This window comes from Pseudorasbora parva, chromosome 19 (genome assembly GCF_024679245.1).
Source record: "Pseudorasbora parva isolate DD20220531a chromosome 19, ASM2467924v1, whole genome shotgun sequence".
Lineage (NCBI taxonomy): Eukaryota > Metazoa > Chordata > Actinopteri > Cypriniformes > Gobionidae > Pseudorasbora > Pseudorasbora parva.
The window spans coordinates 28,635,274-28,661,566 of record NC_090190.1 but is presented as its reverse complement, the minus strand read 5'-3'; the positions used below and the strand labels follow the sequence as shown (position 1 = coordinate 28,661,566).

Here is a 26,293-nt window from a genome sequence, read left to right as displayed (position 1 = left end):
AAGTCATTAGGTTAGGCAGCAAATCTAATCTGCCACGAGTGTCATCTAGCAACTCTCAATACATTTCTGAGCTGTAAAAACCAATCTCTGGTCAGGCCCATCACATCTTGTATTGAGTCAGTGGGCGAGGCTTTACATAATGACGGCAGAGTTGCGCTTGCGTGCTACTTGTAAACACAGAAGTTGGCGGACGGCGATCTTTTGAATCGACTTTGACCGCGACTCTGGAAAACAGAGTTAAGCTTTTCTCTTGAAAAAAGAACAAAGGACTGCACTGAAGTCATTCTTAAAAAGGAAAGATGTGTTCTGAGTTTTGCCGACCGGATACGGTAAAATTTTAATCTGTCAACTAGCTCCGCTTCACCTTTGTTGCTCTGGTTGGTTGTAGCGTTATCCAATTGTGTGCAGAGTGATTTTGAAAGACAATGGTTTATCCCACCCCTCGGATTGAGCCCTGTCAATGGTGAGTTTCCAGACCAAACATCTTGATGTGGGTCTGGCTTGTCAGGCTACCTTCCCTTAGTAAGAGCATTGAAGATGGGTCGAGGCTGGGTCTTCCAACATAATAATGACCCAAAGCACACAGACAGGATAACCAAGGAGTGAATCAATAGAGAATCTTTGGAGGGAGCTCAAACTCTGTGTTTCTCAGCGACAGGACAGAAACCTGACTGATCTAGAGAAGATCTGTGTGGAGAAGTGGGCCAAAATCCCTCCTGCAGTGTGTGCAAACCTGGTGAAAAACTACAGGAAACGTTTGACCTCTGTAATTGCAAACAAAGGCTACTGTACCAAATATTTACATTGATTTTCTCAGGTGTTAAATACTTATTTGCAACTGTATCATATAAATAAATAGTTAAAAAATCATACATTGTGATTTCTGGATTTTTTTTTTTTTAGATTACGTCTCTCACAGTGGACATGCACCTATGATGACAATTTCAGACCCCTCCATGATTTCCAAGTGGGAGAACTTGCAAAATAGCAGTGTGTTCAAATACTTATTTTCCTCACTGTATATATTGTAATTATATAAAGTATTCACAGGCAGTGTCGAAAATCAGGCACGTATAAATGTCAGGAAACATGATTTCTGGCTGCATATCAATATGCATGGATCACTGGATCTTTGGTATGTTGTGAGGAACACTATATCGAGGCCAACTGTTTCGTTTAAACTGATAATCGCTTTTGCCACTCAGTACAGCTGAGGGGGGCATGTTCTGGCAGGAAAGTGACGTCGAGGCATACCCTATGTACTATATACATGCTGCCCCTTTAAAGAGAAAAAAATCATCTTTGATGTAATCTTTGATTAATTAATCTTTGCTGTTTGGTTTGTTTTCAAATGTTTTTCTGCATTGATAAAGACAAAACCAGGTAATCAAATACTCTGCATGCTGTTTCCTAGGTTATTATGTTCCCCGCAGTGATGGTGAGTTTTATCAGTTCTGCTACGTCACACATACGGGTGAAATCAGAGGTGCAAGCACGCCATTCCAGTTCCGCCCAGCTACGCCCACGGGGGAGGAGCTACTGACAGTGGAAGATGAGGGCAACTCAGACATACTGGTTGTGACAACAAAGACCGGACTACTTGAGGTATGCAAATCACACAGACTAGAGTACAAACCTTTGCCCTGTTCCAATACATAGTGAGGTACTTGTTAGAATAAATAAAAATAAATGAATACATTAAAAAGTACATCACTGAAAAAGCATCAGCAATAGATCAGTGTAAATAAAATGGATTAGTTCACCCAATTTTGTCTCCTGTTTTTTATGCTTATTAGAGTAGATAAACTTACATACAAAAAAGTATAAACAATTTTGTTCAATTCTGAAAAGCATTGAATATTTAATAGTTCAAAGTAATTAATATGGATTAATTTAGTCAATATTTGTGTTTTGAGCTTTAATGTTTATTACCATATCAAACTATTATCTTAGTAGAAAGAAAGTTTTAAACATTATCCAAATCAAAGTGTGAAGTGTGCATTTGAGCGTCCAAATCAGTCATCCATCAGCTTCCATTATGGTCAGAGGATGTCTTAGAAGGCGGCTACCTTTGTAGATTGCAAGAAAGCTCACTAGGTTTTGGAACAGGTCTTGTCTGTTATTTGTTGGCTTACAATCTGTATGTTTGTGAGCAGCAGCGTGTAGAGGAAGTTCAACAGGAGTGCAAAGAGCTTCAGAAAGCACTGCGCCTCCTCACACAGGAGAGAGATCAGCTACAGGAGAGGCAGAGACAACAGAACCAGGTACTAAACACACACTCGCATATAAAGGTGACCAGCCAATGAAGCAACAAAAATGGCTTACACACACACACAGTGTTTGAGCAGCATATAACACACCAGAGATCACAAGTTCAAATTATCTGCACATCAAAGCGCTCTCCTGTGTACGTTCACATTTGTGCTTTAAGACTTTCTGTCTCCAAGTGTAAAACGCCTTTCTGTTTGACTGACGGTGAACTTACTCCCACAGAGCACTTTATCTTATCAGATAATGGCTGTGTGTGTCTCTGTGTGCATTACTGACCTTCCCCATAAAGTCATGTGATTTATCCATATGTAATTCTGACTGTGCTAAGGATGATTTACAAAGAGTAAGAGAACTGGGAGTTTGAGAAAAAGAAAGAGAGAGACAGAGAAAAGCCGAATTGGGCAACTGTTATCATGGCGGTGCCATGTCGACCACAGAGGGTAGACGTGACGTCAAATGTGAGCACACAGCCAGGAGTAAATGTCCTCCAAAACCACTCAACAGAAAGGAGGAGACCAGCCCATGCACTGGGACAACAGCAGCCAGTCACGCAATTTTTCTCTCTTCCTCTCTCTGCCTCTCTTGTCTTTGGTTTTTCATACTTGTTTTGATTATATTTAAAGGTGCTGTAAGTGATTTTTTTTTAATACCACATATAAAATGTCACTAGTACAAGCTGATAGATATTGCTGAAAGGTGTCTTGGGAAATCTTTAGAAAAGTGTCTTGTGACTGAAAATCAAAAAATAGTCTTGGGGGCCATTTTTCCAAAATTTATATAATTATTTCACCTAAATGTTTGATCTTGCAGTGCATTTTTTTTAAATGGGGGAATTGTTGCGCAATAGCTTACACATGGCACAAGCCTTCACAATGGGAGCAACATTGTTGCTATATGATAAATTAAACTAAGCTAATAACATTACTGTTTTCTCCAGTACGACTGTACAGCCAAATCTAATTTTGTCGCAATATTATCCTGTTTGACACTGTGAAGCTGCTTTGACACAATCGTGATTGTAAAAGCGCTATATAAATAAAGTTGATTGATTGATTGATTGACAAAAGAGACAAGAAAACAGTCAGTAATAAAATAAGAACAAATAAAATAAACAAGACACAGGTCAACACTGGATTTGCAGACATATTGAGATTAAAACACAATGCTGTGCCTTCTAAATTGGATCTGACAGGAATGGTGCAACACACTTATGTGAGTAAAACGTGTTTTTTTTATATGTAATAGTATTGAATTGTTACAGATCTTATTGATTATGTGTATGTGTTAAACAGAAGGTACCTTAGCACGCTGTCACAAGCTGGAGAATCCCTTATTAGTTGGTTCATTTCGATTTAGTATCAGACATGGGCCAGGGCTCGCAAAGCCCAACGTCCCGGGGCTGTGTTTTCCAGAACGAAAACGGAAGCCCGTCATCAGGCCAGTGAATCTTAAATAGTGAAATAACATTTCTTTTTTGAGCTGTGGTGTTTACTCTCTTGACATTTGAAGGATGTGTGTGTGTGTGTGTGTGTGTGTGTGTGTGTGTGTGTGTGTGTGTGTGTGTGCACGCGCTTCGCGCTTATATCCACCGATCGGGTGGGCCAAGTAATATAAAAATATTTCAATCACGGGTGGATGAGAAATAAATAATTGTGTTTGTTTGATAGAGACGTTTACGAGCCCTGTAATCGAGAGAATCATTACCATTGCCGCTTTCAAAACAATCCCTCCGTCATATGAACTGACAGGGGAGCTGAAGTTTATTAAATATGCAAATATTATCCCGTTCTAGCCGTGGACATTTACTTCCAAGTCTCCAGTGCAGCACGTGCATTAAAACCCAGCGTTCAGGAGAGAGCCTCAAAACCAGCGTAGAAAATAGCCTATTACTTATTAGTTATGATGATTTTGAATTTAAAAACCACACAAACGTAATTTGTTGACCTTAGACTACAGTTTTAAATATTTAAAAAAGCCAGTTCATGACACCTTTAAAGGTGGGGTAAGTGTTATTTCAAAACCATTTTAGAAAAAGGACTCGGGCGAGTGGAATAGCAAACTTGTAGCCAATCAGCAGTGTCAAAACACACGAGTCACACAGGATGGACTTTAGCCAAGAAAGAACTAATATATGCTCGCTTTTGCTTGAATATGCTTGTGTGTCATGTTCGCTTGTTTGTCCATTTCCGATCGTATTGTCGCTTACTTCAGCAATGATAAAGACCCGTTCATTTCCACACCGTATGGAGCATCTAAATCCCCTCAGTGTTTCAAGGTTTCAAGCTTCAACTCACAAAATGTGTCAGACAGGTAAGATCCTAATTTATGTTTGTTTCCTCTTTTCATCTATAAAACCCATCCGGTCATAATTGTAATATGTCGTTAGCTGGACTATCGAGCTTGTATACTAACGTTATCAAGTTGTTCATGAGAACTGTTTGTGTTTTGTGATCGCCATAACTCTAATCTTGTCATAATTATAATAGTCGTTAGCTGGACTGTCGGCTCGTGTTCTATCGAGTTGTTCATGAGAATGGTTTGTGTTTTTGTGATAGAAGGGGTGACTTTTTCATTGAATATTCAACCTGGATTAGTTACACAGAGATTCTGCCATAGTCATTGCCTGGGTTAAGTAGGTGTGGGGCGGAGCTATCAAAATAGGGCTGAGGGACTTTTTGGGGGTAGGGGCGTGTTTGTTTTGGTGATTTGAAATATCAACAACGGTTACCAGATAGCACTTACCCCACCTTTAAGGTCATTCAAGAGCGGTGATTGTCATTAATGTTAATTAAAAAAACAAAAGACAAAGAAAAAATCAGAAACAGCAGCTGTGATGTTAGGCTGCTGTCACTTTAAGAGCTGCATAAATATTGTTTACACAACTGTCTCAACTGCTGACAAACCTGACTGTTTACATGCATACTCATCAAGACGGCCATTTTGTACATACATTTGTGTTTATATGACTTTTTAAGTGCAATTTGTGCAAGCTGTTTGTGAGGCAGCCTTATGTGTGTGCTTTAAGTGTGCAAAACTGCATGAGCAGACATCTCTCAGAGCACTGGCAAGACTGAAACTCAAATTATAAACTTTAGTGATGATGAGACTGCTTTGATTGTGCAAGTGACATTTCTTGACTGTGAAGATGGTGATGTGAAGCCATTCACGCATTTTGATGATCATGCTGTTTGTAAACATATGTCTCTCATAAAGTTTAGACTACCTCACCTTCAGCATTATAATTATTTTCGCCGCACTGGACATAGATTGAGTGCAGCTGCATGGCATGAGCTCGGTTTATGGGATCAGCATTTATAGAGACCACCAATCAAACTTCCCAAAACGATTATCGACCGATAGTGGAAACAAGGCACGGTGTGCATAGAAACTTTAGTTGAAAGATGAAGCGGTTTTTAATGTTTTCAAAACCCTTACTAGTGAGCATTAATACGGTTTCCTATGCAATGGCGCTAGCCAATCATAACAGTGTCCATTTACTGACAAGCCTTAAAGGATCCGCTCCTTTAAAACAGATAATTTCAGACAGAAGGTCAGAATGAAGGTTAAAAATAATCGGTTAATTTGATTAATATATTTGTTTTTTTGTGCAAAAATCTTTCTTAACATTATATCTGAACCTCAAGGAACACATTAAAATAATTTTAAAAAAATCTATGTCACAACCTCTTTAAAATGTAATAGATTTATTTGACGGTAATGGTGAATTTCCAGTATTCTGTTTTGTGGGAGCCTTCCGAATTAATTCTAATACGCTGATTTGGTGTAGTGCAAGTAACATTTCTTATTAATATCATCATGTTGAAAACAATTGTGCTGCTTAAAGGTGCAGTGTGTACATTTTAGCAGCATCTAGTGGTGATGTTGCAAATTGCAACCGCTCACCGCTACCCCCTCCCTTTCTAAACACATAGAACTACGGTGGACATTGATTGACATAGCTAACGGACATAGCTATGGTGGCCAACATCGGACGAAGATGTCATCGTCTGAGACAGCAGAGAGAAGCTTGTACTAATAGAGCAGTTTGTCTCATTCATAAAATGGCTCATTCTAAGGTAATAAAAGCATAACGGTTCATTATGTAAGGTCTTTATACACCACTGAAAACAGTTATGTATATTATATTGCATTTCTGTCAATAGATCGTCATAAATATTACACACTGCACCTTTAAAATCTTTATTTTGATAAATTTAATGAATCTTTGCTAAATTAAAAGTATTAATTTATTTAAAAAACATACTTCAACATTTGAACAGTTGTGTAATGTTGTACTACATGATCAATATATCCATGTACTATTTAAATACACTTTTAAGTGCACCAATTAAAGAAATATTTAAATGGTATTTATTTTGTATAAAGTAATTTATCCAGTTTATTTACCTCATATCCCTTTTTAAATGTTTATTCATTTATTTACCTATTTTTAACATATTTTCCCCCTTTTCTTTCCATAGCTTTATAAAATAGCTCTATATATGGCATAAAAAAGTACCGGTAAATAAATAAACCATGTAAGTAGTAAGTACTATCAATACCAAAGATACCAAAAATACTGTCCCTTGCATTATTTATTAGATATGTTTGGCTAATTTCATCCATGTACTACTTTGTACCATGTTTAATTTTCCCTCAACCTCAGCAAAGAATATGCAAAAAAACAAACAAAAAAACATAAAGCATTATTCAATTTTGTTCTAATGTGGTGTTGATGTTTGTGTGCACAAGCACATTCAACTCTTAAGGGCCCAGAAAACAGCAGGATATGAATTGATTGGTTTGTTGGTCTTTCAGCGCCCCCTAGTGTTTCTTCTGGAGACCCTTTTGAAGTGTGTAAGTGTGAATTATGAGTGTCACAAAGGACAAAGAACACCACAAATAAAACATTAACACTTTTATAATTCTCTCTCACACCCCAGTCACACAAACCCTTTCATATGCCATAAGTGTGCGTGTCTGTTAAACTGTCAGAACTTACATATGAAAATAGACTTCCTCTTTATCGTGAGAACATAAGTATATATTTTGTGGCTGCTAATTTTACGACCGCACATTTTATTTGCCTGTGCTGCAGTTCCGAAACATCATCGGCCGTAAAACACCACGAGTCACCAGATTAGCCGGAGGACAAGGCGTGTATGTGTGCTTGCAGAACCAGATGTTACTGTGATTTACTGATGACGACTTAAATATGAGCCACCGCAACAAAAGTGAAATCAAACCCCTCTTCTTTCCTTCTGACATCATGCTATTGTAAAACTTAGTCATTTAGTTTGTTTTTTTGGGAATTGGCTGAATCCGGCTAATACCAGTATTTCTGATCATTATTTTCTCCTTTTCCAATTAAGTCTCTTGTTAACTACCACATTATTAAAAGTGTCTATGAAATCTCTGTTGTTCCCCAAATATTACCGTTTGTTACTAGACTATAAAAACTTAAAAGCTGTTCGGTTGAAGAAAATGTTTTAAAATGATATCTTGTAATGGTAACACTTTACAATAAGGTTGCATTAGTTAACATGAACTCTAACTAACTGAACTCTTTAATCTTTGTTCAAGTTAGTTGATAAAAATCCAGCTGCATTAATGCACAGTGCATTAAATAATGTTAACAAGATTTTAATAATGCATTAGTACATTTTTAAATTAACAGTAACAAAGATAATAAGTGCAACTATTGTTAACTAATGAACCTTATTGTAAAGCGTTACCATTGTAATTATATGTGTGTGTGTGTGTGTGTGTGTGTGTGTGTGTGTGTGTGTGTGTGTGTGTGTGTGTGTGTGTGTGTGTGTGTGTGTGTGTGTGTGTGTGTGTGTGTGTGTGTGTGTGTGTGTGTGTGTGTGTGTGTGTGTGTGTGTGCTTGTGTGTAGTTTTAAATTATTGGTTGGATCACGTTTGAATCAGTATTGGCCCTTACAGCTTTTTGCTGTTGGGTGAAATTCTTCAAGGTGTTTTAATTGGCTGTGAAGTATGATTGATAGCATCTGCTGTCCAATGGCAGGAGCTGCAGAAAGGCCCGTGTGAGGAGAAGGAGGAGGCTCAAGCCAGAGTGAGACAGCTTGAGCAGGACTTGCTAGAAATCACACAAAAAGCTGTTCTTAAAGAGACTGAACTGGACTGGTAAGGCCCATACACACATTACCTGACTTGAATATGATTATATCATTTACTTATTTAAAGATGTCTCCAAAAGTCTGAGAGAACTAGTTCAAATATTTTTGTGTTTTTTTTTTTTTTCATTTTCATTTAATTAATAATTGTTTTCATCTTTGAGTTGTCAAATATTGTTTCATTATTTAAATAAAAATATTAAATGTAACATTTGAAACAAGTATTTTCTGTAAAGCTGCTTTTAAACAATATATATATTTGTGAGAAGTGCTATACAAATAAACTTGAATTGAAGCATCTTCTCCTCAACGATTTGAGATGATCATCCAAAGATCAACTTCAGTGGAGGCAAAAACGTCTGCTTATTTGATTTGTGACATACAAAGAATTAAAAAATATTTTAATTCCATAATTTTTCCGGTTATTGTCAGGAATTAATTTGATTTTAAATTCCAGACTTTCATTCTCTATGTACTGTATATGGAAAGGGGAGGATTTATTTCCCGTATTTTGTATTTTTGTGTGTCTTCCAGTTTAAGAGACAGGCTTCAGAAGGTGATTTCTGAGAGGGACGTTCTACAAGCTCAACTGAAGAATGAGAGAGATGAGAGGGAGCTTTACAAAGTGAGTGTGTAGTATCCACAGGTTATAAAGTGTAATTAATCAATCTTATGACATGCATTGCTCCACGATGTGTGCTGCAGTCTCATGTGCGCAGCGCCGAGCTGGAAAACACTAAACTCAGTGCAGAGCTGCAGATGCTGAAGGCGGTGGAGCTGAACAGAGAGGTCACCATCGCACAGTACCAGGAGGAACTGCACAGACTACGCACGGAGAGAGACACACACCACACTGAAGTCGTAAGAGATGTCTGTTTAAGGAATATATACGAATACAATAAATATAAAGATATATATACTACCAGTCAAAATTTTTTAATAATTACGTTTTTTTCAATCTTTCTGAAATCTTTTTAATGTGTTGATTTGCTGCTCAAGAAACATTTCTTATTATTATCAATGTTTAAAAAAAGTTTACCATGATAGACCACCATTCAAAAGTTTGGGGTAAGTGAGAAGAAAAAAGCAATTTTTCACAAAAATGCATTAATTTGATCAAAAGTGACAGTAAAGACATTTATGTTATAAAAATGTCTATTTCAAAATCAATTTTATTCTTTGGAACTTTCCATTCATCAAAGAAACCTGAACAAATGTATTTCCACAAAAATATTTAGTAGCAAAAACTACAGCAACATTGATACTAAGAACCATTTTTAATAATTAAGTACCAACAATAATTTAGCATCATCAGCATATTAGAATAATTTGTGAAGGATCATGTGACACTGAAAACTGGAGTAACGATGCTGAAAATGTAGCTTTGCCATTACAGGAATTTTTCAAAATATTACTATTTTACTGTATTTTGAATCAAATAAATGCAGCTTTGGTGAGCATAAGAATTTTCTAAAATCGTTCTCATTCCAATGAGTTATTATTATCTTAATAATACCACTACTACTTTTGACTGGTAGTGTACATCACGTGTCCTGTTCCTAATGCAATTGTGTGCATCTCCAGGGTCTCAAAGAGCAGTTGCGTAAAGCTGAGGAGCAGCTCCAGGCCACGCGGCAGCAGGCAGCCATGTTGGGTTCTGAGTTGCGTGACGCCTCCGGAGGACGAGATCGCACCATGGCTGAGCTGTACCGTGCCCGTCAGGAGGCTGAAGACCTACGAGCCTGTTTAGCTGAAGCCCAGGAAGAATGCAGACATGCTCAGAATCAGCTGGACAGCATGAGAAGCCAGGCATCACAGGAAGTGGTAACCACAACTAACTTTGCCTTATGTTTATTTGACTGTGAAGATCTAGCATTAACAATATGAAGAACTCATGGTTTGTTTAGACACAATGTGAACTCAGAGATAACTCTCATTTTTTCTCTTATGTCTCTTATGCTTTATTTTAATTTCAGGGCAGGGCTGGAGTGGGTGTGGGGTCAGAGCTGGAGGCTGAGTTACAAAAGGAGGTTGAGGAGCTAAAGCTGCGTCTGAATATGGCTGCAGAGCATTACAAAGAGAAATATAGAGAGTGCCAACGTTTGCGAAGACAAGTCACCAAACTAACTCAGCAACAGGAGACGCAGCCGGGGGTGAGCAACAGCAATTATGGCTTCACTCGCAACAGTGAACAGTGAATGCAAGTGAAGTGAAGTGAAGTGAAGTGACGTGACGTGACGTGACGTGACGTGACGTGACGTGACGTGACGTGACGTGACGTGACGTGACGTGACGTGACGTGACGTGACGTGACGTGACGTGACGTGACGGGACGGGACGGGACGGGACGGGACGTGAAGTGAAGTGCGAAAGGGTTATATTCTTTTATTTCACAGATATTTTGTTTCTGTATTGTTTCTTTATAAAAATGTCAATACAATGTAAAGTATTTTCTCTGGCTCTTGTTTTAAATTATTTTATTTCGTTATTATGCTTGTTGGGTTCATCTGTTGACGTTCAACAAGCAGAATGTGGCGGTTGGTTGGTGTTGTATTTATCCCGCCCCTTTGTCCACTGTCATTGGACGGCTGGGTAAAAAATGACAGTGATAAGCCCTGCATTTTACCTGCAAGTTGAAGATTCTTAAACTCTCAGCGACTGGTAAAAAACGTCCAGTGCTTGATCATGAAATAGACACTTAGCGCCTTGTTACGTTCATGCCATTCTAAAAAAATTATATTGGAAAATGCTCCAGCTGTGTAAAATGGCCTTTGGACCAGATTCAGTCAAAGCTGCTTGCACCAGCACATACCCTCTTTTGGCCATAAAGAACAACTGTCAGGATTTACTAAAGACACGCTGTGAAATATTAGTGCTGAAAAGCTATTGCATATTGTCTGGCTATCATCAGACCAAGCTCAATTTAAAATTGAACATTGTTCTGGGGAGTCTGCCCTGTATTTTCTACTGCACAAGAGGTGTGATCAACGAGCATTATTCAAATGACTCTTTACACAATTGGATAGTCTTTCAACCAATGAGACCACAAGAGGCGTGATCAACAGGCAAGACCCATTGTTTCTCTAGCTGTGTCTCATTTCACTTAAAGTACAACTCCGGCGAATTTTTAAGTTTATCTTGATCATTATATCTTTGTGAGTATAGTCTATAGAAAGAAAAAAAAACGGATTAGTGCTTGCAACACGGAGCTGTTACAGTTAATGCCCAGAGCCCCCACTCAGTTAAAACGGCAGCTAAAAATGAAAATTAGATGTTTATCTGCTTACCCCCAGTGCATCCAACATGTAGGTGTGTCTGTTTCTTCAGTAGAACACAAATTAAGATTTTTAACTCCAACCGTTGCTGTGTGCCAGTCATATAATGCGGTGAATAGGTAACAATTCTTTGAGAGGAAAATATACAAACAAAAAAACATGCTTAGGCAACGTGCACAAAAACCCTGCTGCTCCTCATGACTCATTGATTGACACGAAGAGACACGAATCGGTTCGTCAAGACACGAACCTATCGGTTTCTGTGAGAAACCAAACAGCATTTATGTTATTTTTTACCTCATATCCCGACGAGTCTCATCAAGTTTTCCCATCAGCAGTAACTTCCGTCTGATGAGGTCAAGCTGGCGCGATCATAGCTATATACCATTCCTCATTCGATCGATCTGCGGAGGCACAACTGAGGTTTCATATATATATATAGAAACCTCAGGCACAACTGGACTCGTCGGGATATGAGGTAAAAAATAACAAATGCTGTTTGGTTTCTCACAGAAACCGATTGGTTCGTGTCTTAACCAATCAATGAGTCGTGAGGAGCAGCAGGGTTTTGTGCACATTGCCTAAGCATGTTTTTTTGTTTGTATATTTTCCTCTCATAGAATTGTTACCTTTTCACTGCATTATATGACTGGCACACAGCAACGGTTGGAGTTAAAAATCTTAATTAGTGTTCTACTGAAGAAACAGACACACCTACATGTTGGATGCACTGGGGGTAAGCAGATAAACATCTAATTTTCATTTTTGGGTGAACTAACCCTTTAAGTAACATGATAAACAATATGAAAATTTTGTGTGTATGTATGTTAGCTGACCTTGTAGAGCTTGACATCAAGTTCTGAGAGAAATCAAAAAAATATTACTTGTGTTTTAGGACTCTAACAGGAATGATGCATCTACAGAGACCACACAGGAGTTACACACCCCAGATGCAGAGACCCCTCCCACAGGTATCGACATGCACAGAAATTCATCTCATCAAACTAGTTCCAATATATAACCAAACATTTGTTATTAAGTTATATACAAATAATTCAAAGTCAGTAATAACAGAAATAAATAATTTAATTCAGATAGAGTGCATTAAACAGATCAAAAATAACAGTAAAGACATTTTATAATGTTACAAACGATTCATTTTTCAAATAAATGCTGTTCTTTTGAAATGTATATTTATCAAGGAATCCTGACAAAAAATGAACACAGTTTCAACAAAAATATTAAGCAGCACAAGTCTTACAACACTGATAATAATTTTAAAAAAAATGCTACTTGAGCAGCAAATCAGCATATTAGAATAATTCCTGAAGGATCATGTGACACTGCAGACTGGAGTAATGATGCTGAACATTCAGCTTTGCACACACAGGAAAAAAAGTCATTTTAAATTGTAAAAATATATAACACACAATATTAATTTTTAATTATATGTGTTTATTCCGATAGTCCATAGTAGTGTTGTTTGAAGCATAGAGATTTTTAAGGTGAGCTTTTGTTATTGGTCTAAAAAAATGTATATTTCTTATATAGGCCAATATATCTGTTATTGGCTTTAAAGTATAAATAAAAGTTTGTTATTGGCTTCATTCCAAATTTCCATAGACGTACATCTAGGCATTGAATATCTAATATGGTTTCATGTTGCGTAGTTTCATGCTCATTGTTTTATATGCTTTGTAATATTTTGTCCAACTTTTCGTTTATTATAAATTAACATCTTAAATTTGAAAGATCAACATCCTGCTGAGAACAAACCAGTGCAAAGAGATGCTAAAAGACAGAGGGATGATGAAGCTAGACCTGGACAGGAGGAGAAGGAAGAGGAAGATAAGGAGGAAGATGACGATGATGATGAAGAAGAGGAGGAGGAGGAAGAGGAGGAGTGCAGCGTGTCAGTAGAATCCGAGCTTGCCTGCATGGAGGAGAAGTGGAGAGACCAGTGCACCATCAATGAAAACCTGAAGCTCCTGCTAGCCAATGAGGAGAAGCGGTTTAAAGTATGTAAACACACACACGCACACAGAGGCATATACATGATTCAGTTCCAAGGATACATACGTTATTTTGTGTAAAAATGTCCGTGCACACAAGCGTGCAAACATGGTTGATCTTCCACGGGTCGATTTTTAGGTCGGTTTGACTGAGGTGGGGTATCACATTTCCATCAGTCATGTGTGTGCGTGTGCAACGGAACTCATAAAGGACAGAGCTGGCCAAGTGGAAAGGAGGTCGTAAAGGACTCTTCTTGTCTGAGTATTTAGACAAAGCTGGAGACACCATCAAAAGGAAAGTCTTTTATTTACAGCGTGTTTAAACGCACGCACACGTTCTCACCGGATGCTTTATGACTGTTTACTGCAGAGCAGAGTAAGATCTTAGTAAAGCCATTTCAACTAAACTTCAAACCTAAACAGGCATTTACAAGATGGTAACTCAGAAAGAGAGAAAGAGAACACGATCGGTAGACAGTAAGCTAGTGTTTGCTCTTCTCTGTTAGATGAGAGATCTCTAGTTCCAAAGATGTAGTGAGGAGGTTGCAGTTCGCCTATTTATCAATCTGTCTCAGTTATACATACTCTCAGCACAAACTTGAGGTCTCAGTTAAAAAAAAAATAATTTACAATCTTATATAGGACATTAAAAAAACTTAAAGGGATAGTTCACAAAAAAAAATAGATAAAGGATTAGTTCACTTTAAAATGAAAATGACCCCATGATTTACTCACCCTCAAGCCACCCTCAGTGTATGTGACTTTCTTCTTTCTGATGAAGATAATCAGAGTTATATTAATAAATATCCTGATGCTTATAAGCTTTTTAATGGCAGTGACAGGGCCCATTGAGTTTGAAGCTCAAGTTATCCTTCCATTTTAAACGTACTCCACATGGCTCCCGGGGGTTAATAAAGGCCTTTTGAAACTAAAGCGATGTGTTTGTGTAAGAAAAATATCCATATTTAAAACTTTATAAAGAAAAATATATGGCTTCCGCCGAACCGCCTGAGAAGAAAGCGTAACTTGTGCAACTCATGACGTCAGGCATAGGATAAGCATTTTGAACTGCGAGAGCCGCTACACTTCCTTTGTAAGTGGAATTCGGAAGGTAGTCTGGTGGATATTTTATGGATATTTTTCTTACAAAACTCGATTGATTCGCTTCAGAAGGCCTTTATTAACCCCCCGGGACTGTCAGGATTGCTTTTATGATGGATGTGATTTTTTTGAGTTTCAAACTCAATAGACCCGTGACCCGTCACTGCCGTTATAAACCTTGGAAGTGTCAGGATATTTATTAATATAACTCCGATAGTGTTCATCAGAAAGAAGAAAGTCATATACACCTGGGATTGCTTGAGGGTGAGTAAATCATGGGGTCATTTACATTTTAAAGTGAACTAATCCTTTAACTGCCAGCCCTAACCAAGTTTAATAGATTGTCCAGGCTCTTTTTGATACTTGATACAAAATCCAAAACTTTCTGTAGTCTAGTATACATTACCTTTCAAACTTTTTGGATCAGTATGTTTTAAAGAAATTAATACTTTATTTCCATGAGGACACATTAAATTGATCAGGAGTGACAGCAGAAACATTTATAATGTTACAAAAAATGAATACTCCATCTATCCATCCATTATCTTCCGCTTATCCTGGGCCGGGTCGCGGGGGCAACAGTCTAAGCAGAGACGCCCAGACTTCCTTCTCCCTAGCCACTTCCTCCAGCTCCTCCGGGGGAACCCCGAGGCGTTCCCAGGCCAGCCGCGAGACATAATCCCTCCAGCATGTCCTGGGTCTTCCCCGGGGCCTCCTCCCGGTGGGACGGGCCCGGAACACCTCCCTGGGAAGGCGTCCAGGAGGCATCCGAAATAGATGCCCGAGCCACCTCAGCTGGCTCCTCTCGATGTGAAGGAGCAACGGCTCTACTCTGAGCTCCTCCGGAGTGACCGAGCTTCTCACCCTATCTCTAAGGGAGCCCCCAGCCACCCTGCGGAGAAAGCTCATTTCAGCCGCCTGTATCCGGGATCTTGTCCTTTCGGTCATGACCATAGGTGAGAGTAGGAACGTAGATTGACCGGTAAATCGAGAGCTTCACCTTACGGCTCAGCTCCTTCTTCACCACGACAGATTGGTACATCGCCCGCATTACTGCAGATGCTGCACCGATCCGTCTGTCAATCTCCCGTTCCATCCTTCCCTCACTCGTGAACAAGACCCCAAGATACTTAAACTCCTCCACTTGAGGCAAAAACTCTCCACCCAATGGACCTCACTCCACCTCACTTTCCATCAAATGAATACTGTTTATTTTAACTTTTTTCATCCAAGAATCCTGAAAAAACAAAAACAAACATTGATTCCACACAGATTAAGCAGCTCAATTGTTTTTAACATTCATTCATAATAATCGGAAATGTCTTTAAGAGGCATATTAGAAGGATTTTTGAAGAATCACGTGACACTGAAGACTGGAATATATTACATTTTAAACTATATTAGTTAAAAGAGAAAATAGTTATTTTAAGTTGTAATAATAATTCACAATATAACTGTTTCCACTGTATTTATGATCAATACCTTGGTGAAATATGTGAAAAATATATTTACCACCCCCCAACTTTTGAACATTTTGAGTGTGACTTCTATAAAATTACATTTCAAAAGACATGGAAAATTCATCTAAATTTGTTGGTCAGAAAATGTCGGACCCCTGAGGAACACACCAACATTTCAAATCCAGAATCTGAGATGCACAAAATATCATGGTTAAACTTTTGGAACGACTTTTCATCTACGCTTCTGGAGTTCTGTGCTGCGTCCCAATTCGCCTACTTATACTACGTCCTAAAAGTATGTACTCTTTTTGTGAAGAAAAGGTATATACTTTTGAGTGTGTAGCAGAAAAGTATGCAAGCTTCAGGACATACTTCGCCATCTTTAACAGACTCTGTCACTTAGTTACGTGCATCCCGTCACCGTTTATCTGCCCTGTCAATCATCGTCAGATTCGTCACAGTTCAAATCCTCCACATTCAGTTTAATCTCCTACCGTATCAGAGAAAAATGTAGCCGCACGTTGATCTGCCATTTGTGGGTCTTTGTGGGTCAGAGACTCTCCTCATGTGTTTGCAGTTTAAATATAATGATGCATTTAAAAGTTAATGGCCAAACGTGTCATTAAAAAAGTTCACAATGCTGCTGCAGGTGAAATATAATGTGGACAACACTGAATAAATATATTTTTGTCAGGTTAAATATTGATAGTTGGTCACTCAAACCCCTTTATCTAAACTTCTCTACTTAACCGTCGAACTCGCACATCCGTCATGCTTGTAGTTTTTTAACGCTTTTTATCCGCGTTTGTAGTTCTAATCGAATCCTCGTCCAACTCGCAATGGGTTGTGGGCAATATCAGCCGTTAGAGTGCCCATCGATCCGTACTTCGAATTCGGACCGGAAATAGTAAACCATCCGGGAATCTTTGGAATATTCTTTTCAACATACTACGATTTGGGACATACTAATTCTATTTTTTGAATACTATTTAGGATGGATAGTATGCGAATTGGGATGCAGGGCTGGAGTTTTGGAAGCTGTGTTGCTTAAAGGGGTACTTCAGCGCTGAAGAAGATGAATCTGTATTTAAACTGGGTCATTATTGTAGTAGAAATGTGAAATTATTTTTTAATTTGGTGCTTTCTAGACTGAGAAAAGACAGAAAATGTATTTTTGTCTCATGGGGATGAAAGACAACAATTCCCAGAATGCTTTGCTGCCCTGTGAGGCCACTCCCAAAGCCACCGCTACTGAATCACTTTAACTTTCCACTTTCCCACCACCACGTTCATCTTCATAAAATCAGTTCAGTTAGAGAACAGACACTACAATTAAAAACTGAACGTGTCTGTTCAATATATTGTGATTTAGCCGCTGAGAGAGTTTCACAAACGCAGCAGGAGTAAGATTACACACATCGTGATGAATGAGCTGAGGTAAGAGTTCTCATTATGAGAGCTGAGGTAAACGTGTCCGCGCTCGCGACAATAGTTCTTAGCGCGTGTTCAGTCTGGCGTGTTTTCAGTTCATGCCTTTGGAAGCTTAACGTTCATAGGAATTAACTTGAGAAGTTAAAACACTCCCTTTGCTCCGCCGGCCACTCCGTTTGAATGCCTGCAGCTGCTAGCTGTGCTGTGAGTGTGATCTCCCGTCCCCCATGCGCAAGTTGAAAACATGCGGAAATTGCTCCCTCTGCTGGCTGTAGTCTTTAGCCTCTGGCCAACATTTTTACAGATTGTACCAGAGTAATTTTTCCAGAAATAGTATGGGGGGGGGGGGGGGGGGGGGTTCGAATATTAATTCGAATATACTCCAGGGTTTCTACTGATAGAAAGCCATATGCTAATCGCTGAAGTAACCGTTTTAGTTCTGCATCACCAGAGGCAGCAAACAGAATTGCAGTCTGTTTGTTTGAGCTGCCCAACCGGGTCGACCACAACAACAAGGCTCAAACAATGGTTATGGTATTTGTTGTATGACTTTTCGCAACTCTGTTTGTTCCCTCTAGTGATTTAGAACTACACACTTCACTTTTAAGTGCAGCTCTAAAATATATGTCCAGATGCCACACAAAATTAACCATATGAATTCCATCATAGACTCAGGTGGCAGAGAAGGACAGAGAGGTGTCCGCTCTGAGGGAGAGTCTTGTGGTGGTGACCAGGGAGAAGGAGAGACTGGAAAAGGTAAGCATTTATAGTATAAATCTTTTCTTATAAACAGTTTGTTGCTTTACTTAAGTATTTTGTTCTTTATTTGCTACTCAAAAATCTAGAAAGCTGTAATATCTTCTAAAGCTGGTTTTATTAGCTTGATCTGCTAAATGTTAACAAGAATGTTTAAATATTAAATATCTTAATTTGATTCTTAGCCGGTAAGACTCTGAAATCAGGCTGTGTGAATGTTTGAGCCCCAAGAGTCACGGCTAAATGCCACATTCGGCTCCCTGATTACCCATCAGCACTTGTGTTAAATGTTAAATGTGCGCATAATTCCTCTAATCATGGCTAACGGATATGGGGTCAAAGGAGAGGAGAAGAAAGAAATAACAAGAAAAAGAGTAAAAAAAGAAGGAGAGAGTTCTACTCTGTGTCAGTAGTAGACTGGTAATATTTCATCTGTATTACATTAGTACTCAAAGTTTCAGTTTCTTTGGTTGGAGTTTATTGGCCATAGGCAGTTTTATTCAGGTTCTTAGTGTTCCTAGTTATACTGATGTAAGCAATAAATCAAAGGGTTTTCTGTCAGGTATGTTGAGAACTCAAACTCAAACTTTGTGATCACATGAGATGCATTCTACAAATAATTTTATGAACTCTTTGTTTCTCTTACAGGAGTTGCGGCAGTGTATGAACAGAGGGGAGACATCAGGGAGTCAGAATTCAAAGGTCAGGGAGCCAGTGGTGCTGCGTTACCCACTGCCATATCCACAAGACCCGCCTCCGCTTCCTCTGGTGCCCCAACAGCCTGCTGAACTGCAGTACGGAAACCCCTATTCAGAGCAAGAGACGCGGGGTGGGTGCACCCTTTCCCTTCAGTCTGCTTTTATTATTTTTTATTTAAATTTCAAATATAGTAATTAATTAAATAACCTGAAAATAAGGTTTAATTTGTTAATATAAGCTAAAAGTGCACTGTGTATATTTTTGCGGCATCTAGCGATGAGGTTGCAAACTGCAACCGCTCATCCTTCCCTTTTAAAACACACAAAGAAGCTACGCTGGCCGACACAGGACAAGGATGTCATTGTCTGAGACAGCTGAGAGTAGCTAGTGCTCTGTAGAGAAGTTTTTCTGTTTAGAGCTGCTGTAGAAACATTGCGGCTCAAAATGGCGACTTCACTGCAAGGGGACCCGCGGTGTATGTAGATAGAAATGCCTCACTCTACGGTAAAAAACAAAACAATGCCTTGCACCCATCTGTTCGCACATGGGCGTGCTTATTTGAAAACCAGGTGTGTTCAGGCACATGTGGCGCGTTGCTATTTTAAGGCGACCGAATACTACTGCACCATTGTCCAACAAAATCCAGGGGCTAGTTGCATAAACTTAGCAACTATGTTAAGTCTGTGTCTTAAGCACTAATTTGTCCAACTAGCGATTAGTCAAAATGTAATCAGTCTTACTTTTCAAATTCAAATTGAATCAATCTACCATTTTATGTAACTGATTTTAAAAAGTTAGGACTTGTCTTAAAGAAAAAAATTAGATGACTTACTTTTAAGACTAGTCTAAGTGGTTTATGCAACCGGCCCCTGGTCTAAAGTCAATAGCGCATATATACATTTTTTTTTTTTTGATTTGCTTTATACAACATTATAAAGATTAGACCCTTCCTATCAGAGCAGGCTGCACAACTCCTGGTTCAAGCTCTTGTTCTCTCCAGATTGGACTATTGTAATGCTCTTCTAGCTGGCCTTCCAGCATGCACTATCAAACCCTTGCAGCTGATCCAGAATGCAGTGGCGAGAGTGGTCTTTAATGAGCCGAAGAGAGCGCATGTCACGCCTCTCTTCATCAGACTGCACTGGTTGCCAATGGTTGCTCGCATCAAATTCAAGGCACTGGTTCTCGCCTACAAAGCAACCACTGGCTCTGCACCAATATACCTAAATTCACTTGTTCAGACTTACACACCCTCCAGAAGCTTGCGTTCTGCGAGGGAGCGACGCCTTGTGGTTCCATCCCAAAGAGGCATGAAATCACTCTCACGGACATTTCCCTGGACCGTTCCCACCTGGTGGAATGAACTGCCGATCTCAATTCGTGCTGCTGAGTCTGTAGCCATTTTTAAATAACATCTTAAGACATCTTTTCCAATTGCACCTGACCAATAAAGAATAGCACTTAACTATCCTTTTAAATTTTGTTTGTTTGTCCAAAAAAAAAAAAAAAAAAAAAATTGTTTGTGTACTATGCTTAATTAACTGAGACTTCTTACAGCTCTTGCAGGTTGTTGGCCTTGTTTGTTTCGTTGCTTCTATTGCTCTCCCCTTTTTTGTAAGTCGCTTTGGATAAAAGCGTCTGCTAAATGATTAAATGTAAATACAAATATTTTGTAACATCATATATATCTTTAGTGTCACTTGTGATAAATTTAATTGAATAAAAGGGTTCTTTTCATTCAAACAATTCTCTAAACCTGATATTTTGAATGGGGGTGTACATTAAGAGTGAGGATACTCTATTGGAAATCGAGTATTGAGAAAATGTCAGTGTTCATAGTGTCTAAAAACTTAGATACATTTGTGTAATGTAACAATCCTGTTGGTTGAAAACATGCTCAATTCTTGTTCCTCAGATGGAGCAGATGGGGCATTATCCCCAGAACAAACCTGCCGGCCTCCTCCCTTGGCTCCTCCACCATGGGGTGGTCCTGTGGTCTGCAGTCAGCCATCACGCAGTCTCAGCCCCCCAGATGGCCTGGAGAATCCCCCTGAAGAGCGGCCTAATGTAAGAGCGCACACACAGATGACTGGAGCAGTGGAAATATTTAGAAAGCACCACAACAGCTTCTACTGTGTACATTCTTTTAGCAGCTACATAGATGTACAATAGACGTGATCTGATTTAATGTAACGTCAGACTGCTTGATGGGTAGAGTGTATTTTAATCTGGACAGTGTTCTTTTTAAAGCTGTTGCTATCTGCAATACATTGTTAAAACACATCCTGTCAGATGTTAGAATAACATTTAGCAGATGTTTTTGCAACGTTAACTTTAGATCAGTAATTCCTTTTTTTCGTCACAGCCCCATTCAGCAAGTTTTTTTAACTGACAATTTACTGAAGAATTCTCAAACTTTTTTTGTTTTTTTACTGCTTGACATAAAAATGACTTAATTTTTAATACGTTCATATATTTTTTTATAATTTAACAATACATTTGCATGTTCATGCTTGTCTGACATTGGTCAATAGTCATATCGCATGCAAGTAAACAAATAAAATATTATTTTTTAATCTTTTATTTTGATTGTTTTTAAATTATTCGTTTTAATTGTATAATTTAGTTTTTAAAAAACATTTATTTATTTTATTTTTAATAAAAAAAATTAAAATGTTGTGTTTATTTTAAATTTTATTTATTTATTAAATCATTATATTTTTAACTCTGTCCCTGCCAGCGTTTACATTTTTTTTTTTTATGGCCGCTAGGGTTTTTGACCATTTTCACAAAAATGTAATAGCCCATAGAATATTTTGTTTTATGAATATCTGAGCATGCAATATATCAAAAGAAAGAGCTGACCCTCTTCTTTTAAACAAACAAAAAAACGTTTTATTCTAGCTTCATGTGTTCTTTTTTTATCAACACTTGAATATGGGTACGTTTCATAAAAAAAGCAACATTTTGGAACAAAAAGCTGAGAAAATCTTGTTTTTGTGAAAGACTGTATCCAGATCAGATTCAGAATGATGATTAAACACAGATAGAGTAGATCGATGCCATCAAAACCCCTAATGCTTGCACAGTCCTTTAGCTCGTCCTGGGTCAACATTTCATTCAGTAACATTAGATAGTTTTGTTTAATGTTGATGATTACATTATTTTGCATATGCATCTGCTTTCATGCGATCGCTTGTTTTACTGCGTCTTCCTCACGTGTGTTTTGATTAGAGATACAGAAGATGAATAGCGTCTGACAGGGAAAAAACGGAAACCCGAAAAATAAGTTTTAACACAATACAATACAACATCAGTTATCTTACCCAGCGACACAACATTTGACGATACCTCAAAACTGTCACAATACGACAAATCGATATATCAACATTATGTGCTTATTTTACACAGCCAGTTCGTTTTTTATTACCAGTTAGAACGCACTAGCCTGACAAGCCAGACCCACATCAAGATGTTTGGTCTGGAAACTCACCATTGACAGGGCAACCAGAGCAACGAAGGTAAAGCAGAGCTAGTTGATTAAACTTTCGCCGTATACAGTCGGCAAAACTCAGAACACATCTTCCCTTCTTATGAATGACTTCAGTGCCATTCTTTGTTTTTTTCTCATAGAAAAGTATAACTCCATGTCTTCCAGAGTCGCGGTCAAAGCTGATTAAAAAGACCACCGTTCCCCAGTTTCTATGTTTACTAGTAGCACGCAAGCGCAACTCGGCCGTCACTATGTTAAGCCCCGCCCACCGACTCTATACACGATGTGATTGGCCCGACCAGAGTATGGCTTTTACAGCTCGAAGTGACATGTGCTGCCGCTAGAACGTGCACTATTACAGAAATTTGAAAATTTAACAGAGACTGCTTGCAGATGTGACCATAACATGAGAGTATATCAAAATAAAGATGCATATAGATTTTTACGCTGGTTGCGTTGTCATTTAATCAATGTATCAATCCATATCAGGGGAAAACTGATTATTTCAATAAGCTGATTTTTTTTTCCCGTAAAAACTGTTGTAACATATATATACATATATATATATATATATATATATATATATATATATATATATATATATATATATATATATATATATATATATATATATATATATGTATTAAATAAGCCGACAGAAAGCAGGTCAATGTGTTTACATGCAGCCTGAAATCGGGTTAAGAGGCAAAAAACTACCTGTGTCGACCGGTTTATGCTTCAGCCGTTTATGACTTCACTCTGATAAAAGAAAATGGCTTACCGCGTTTACATGACCATGTTCATTGTCTGCTTATTAGGCATAATCGGCTTAAGAACGTGCATGTTAACTCACCCAATATTGAAGCTTTTTGTCAGCTCCAGTGATAATAACTAGGTATTTTTTGTCAGTCTTTAAATTGATACGTGGCAATTGCTTGTCACTCTTCAGCAAACTTCTGTACTTCTTCCTTTCTTTCTGTTTTCAACCCTTCCTACTGACTTGCACCTTGTCGTCCTTTGATTCAAACTCTTTCCCTTTTTTTATCTTCTCTTCTTCACTGCCCTCTGCATTCCCCGCACCCTCAGACCTCAGTTCATAGGTGAATACAGAGGTGGTTAATTTGCATGAAACGGCAATTAAGGCTTTTCTCTTTTGAAGCTCGTTAGTGGATTAGAGTGACGAGGGTAGAGGCTCGTTAGAGAGAGATGTTGACGAGGGCTATGCTAATTGGCTGGGGGTGCCGGCCTGTGATATTTGAGGGTGCAGATCGGCACTGACCCCTTTCTCCTCCTTTCTCGTTTGCTGCGTTAAAAGCCCATTAACCTTTGCAGGAAGCCGGCTGTGTGCAGACAGGCGTGGCTTTTCCTCGAAAGTGTGGGTGTGTGTGTCTGTGTGAGATCTTAGCTGTTATGTCTTAATAGAGAGGCGACAGCTAGCTAAATGTGTCCGCGGAAGTACATAGTATTGTTATGTCTCAGTCAAGAAGAAATGATTTCATTTTGGTTTTAATGTCTTTCTAAGGGAGGTGATGGTGAGGCACCTGCAGTCTGTGATCATCAGAGCCTGGAATCTAATGAGAGCCACACAAGCTTCTGCTTTGACACCAGGTACATGTTTAGAATTACATGCTACTCATACTATGTTTGCAGTATGCATAAAGTACGCCGTTTGTTTGCATAGAATACCTACAATTTGCCAAAATTTGTGGGATACAACAAAGCACACTATTACCCATTTTCCACCAGCATGAACTGGGTGCAGAGCCAGTGCTAGTGCCAGTTCAGAGTTGGTTCGACTGACGAGCCTTCTAAGAACCTGTTTGCCTTTCCACAGGCTAGAGAGCCGCCACAGAGCCAGGTCTTGCACCACTGTATACATCTCAGCGAGGCAGCAGGAAACACAAACACACCAGGCTTGTTCAAGATGCATCGGCACTGATCCGCGTATGACATCAAAATACTGCATGAGCGATTCAAAAGCATAAGGAGTCACATGACCTGCGCAGCGCTGTTGCATCTCAAACAAGCCTTTCATTAACAATGGTGAACGTTGCGTTTCTATTGATGCTCATGGCTTTGTGAACCTACATTGGCATCAAAACGCAGCGGCTCCAATGCATTCATGCAGCTCGGCGTAATTTGTATAGACGGAGATTAAAATCAAGCAGCTTTTAGCTTGATTAGCTGCTATTTCAAAAATGGCGGTCACAAGTTTGTGTTAGTCTTGTTGGTCACGGTAACCCCACACCCAGTTGTTGACGCAAACGGTTCTTACTTCTAGACCAGCAATGTGTTGGTGCTACCTAAGAACCACTTTTACTGGTTTGGAGCTGGTGCTTTGGGAATGGAAATTCAAAGAATCGATTTGAAACTAGGCTCTGGCTCCGAACCAGCACTCAAACTGCCTTGGTGGAAAAGGGGTCTATGTGAACTTCTGTATCCCTCAGTGCAGTGATATGGACTTAAAGGGGGGATGAAATGCTGTTTCATGCATACTGAGCTTTTTACACTGTTAAAGACTTGGATTCCCATCCTAAACATAGACAAAGTTTCAAAAACTAATGTTGGACGTTTGATGGAGTACTTCTGTGTTAAAAATACTCCTTCCGGTTTCTCACAAGTTTCGGAGAGTTTTTTTAGAGTATGGGTCGACTTGACGTTAAATAGAACGGAAGGTCCTTGTATGGGCCGTACGGGCTCTTCTCCCGGTAGGGTGCGCGTACACGTGACTAGAGCGAACGAGGAAATGCACGGCCGTAAACACTCTCAGCTGCAGATCCAGTCGTCCGTGAACACTAATGTCGGTTATAGTCCGCGCTCCACTTCATTCCTCCACTTTGACATTAAGCGACTTCAACGCTTCTGCACAGCATTCCGGGAAGGCAGCGCTGCATTTGAACCGATTTGAACGCAGCTTCAGTCGCATCGCAAAGTGGATCTCCACACTCCAAGAAGTGTGTTTTTGACGGAGCCGTCCCAGCGATAAAGGTTCGGTCCTGCTTTGGAAGCAGCCGGTGAGTAAAACTGCTTCAAATGTCTGTGCTGTTGCTTATCGTCGCGTATGTAAACATCAGTAAACGACACGATCGCGTGCTTCATCATTCAAATGCGCTAACGGACTTCATTGCTGTTCTATGTATAACGTTACACTAGTCTGACGAGCAAAACCATTTTGCTTGCTACTAAGGTTTGGTCGCATACAAAAGTCTATAAACCGAATCATGTCCTCATAAACTGAGAGTAAAGACAAATGTTGACAGGCCACTAAATACAGTTCATACCACAGAGACGGACGTCCTGCTGTTGCTGTTTCTATTTCAGCCTCCGAATTAGATTCTGGATCATATCTATTAGCTGAGATCGATAGCCATGGGTTTCTCCACGCTTGAGGACGTCACTGCTTTGCGCATTCGTCATTCTTTAGCTCCGCCGACACGATACGCCTCCAGGCGCTCGTTTTTTTCCGGAAAGACTCGGTACAGCCCATATTTCTTTTACAAATATAATAAAACTAAAGACTTTTCGGAGATATGAAGGATGCAATACTACTCTATAGGTACTCAAGATTGACATGAGATTGACTAAAACTGAGTGTTTCACCCCCCCTTTAACTTTCCATTAACAAAGTGACAAATGACTAGTAATATCAGTTATTTTG

At 39.0% G+C, this 26,293-nt stretch overlaps 1 protein-coding gene across 1 annotated transcript in view; it reads left to right on the top strand.

Annotated features, from left to right (window-relative positions):
• The window catches only part of tax1bp1a (Tax1 (human T-cell leukemia virus type I) binding protein 1a), a 49,684-nt gene that overhangs the window by 18,734 nt on the left and 4,657 nt on the right, over positions 1-26,293 (top strand). The window contains exons 4-16 of the mRNA XM_067426598.1: positions 1,415-1,605; positions 2,157-2,264; positions 8,300-8,418; positions 8,943-9,033; positions 9,114-9,269; positions 9,993-10,232; positions 10,385-10,561; positions 12,579-12,654; positions 13,436-13,701; positions 18,357-18,443; positions 19,092-19,272; positions 21,058-21,209; positions 24,158-24,243. Of these exons, the coding sequence (XP_067282699.1) occupies positions 1,415-1,605; positions 2,157-2,264; positions 8,300-8,418; positions 8,943-9,033; positions 9,114-9,269; positions 9,993-10,232; positions 10,385-10,561; positions 12,579-12,654; positions 13,436-13,701; positions 18,357-18,443; positions 19,092-19,272; positions 21,058-21,209; positions 24,158-24,243 (1,930 nt within the window). The remainder of the gene's footprint in view (positions 1-1,414; positions 1,606-2,156; positions 2,265-8,299; positions 8,419-8,942; positions 9,034-9,113; positions 9,270-9,992; positions 10,233-10,384; positions 10,562-12,578; positions 12,655-13,435; positions 13,702-18,356; positions 18,444-19,091; positions 19,273-21,057; positions 21,210-24,157; positions 24,244-26,293) is intronic.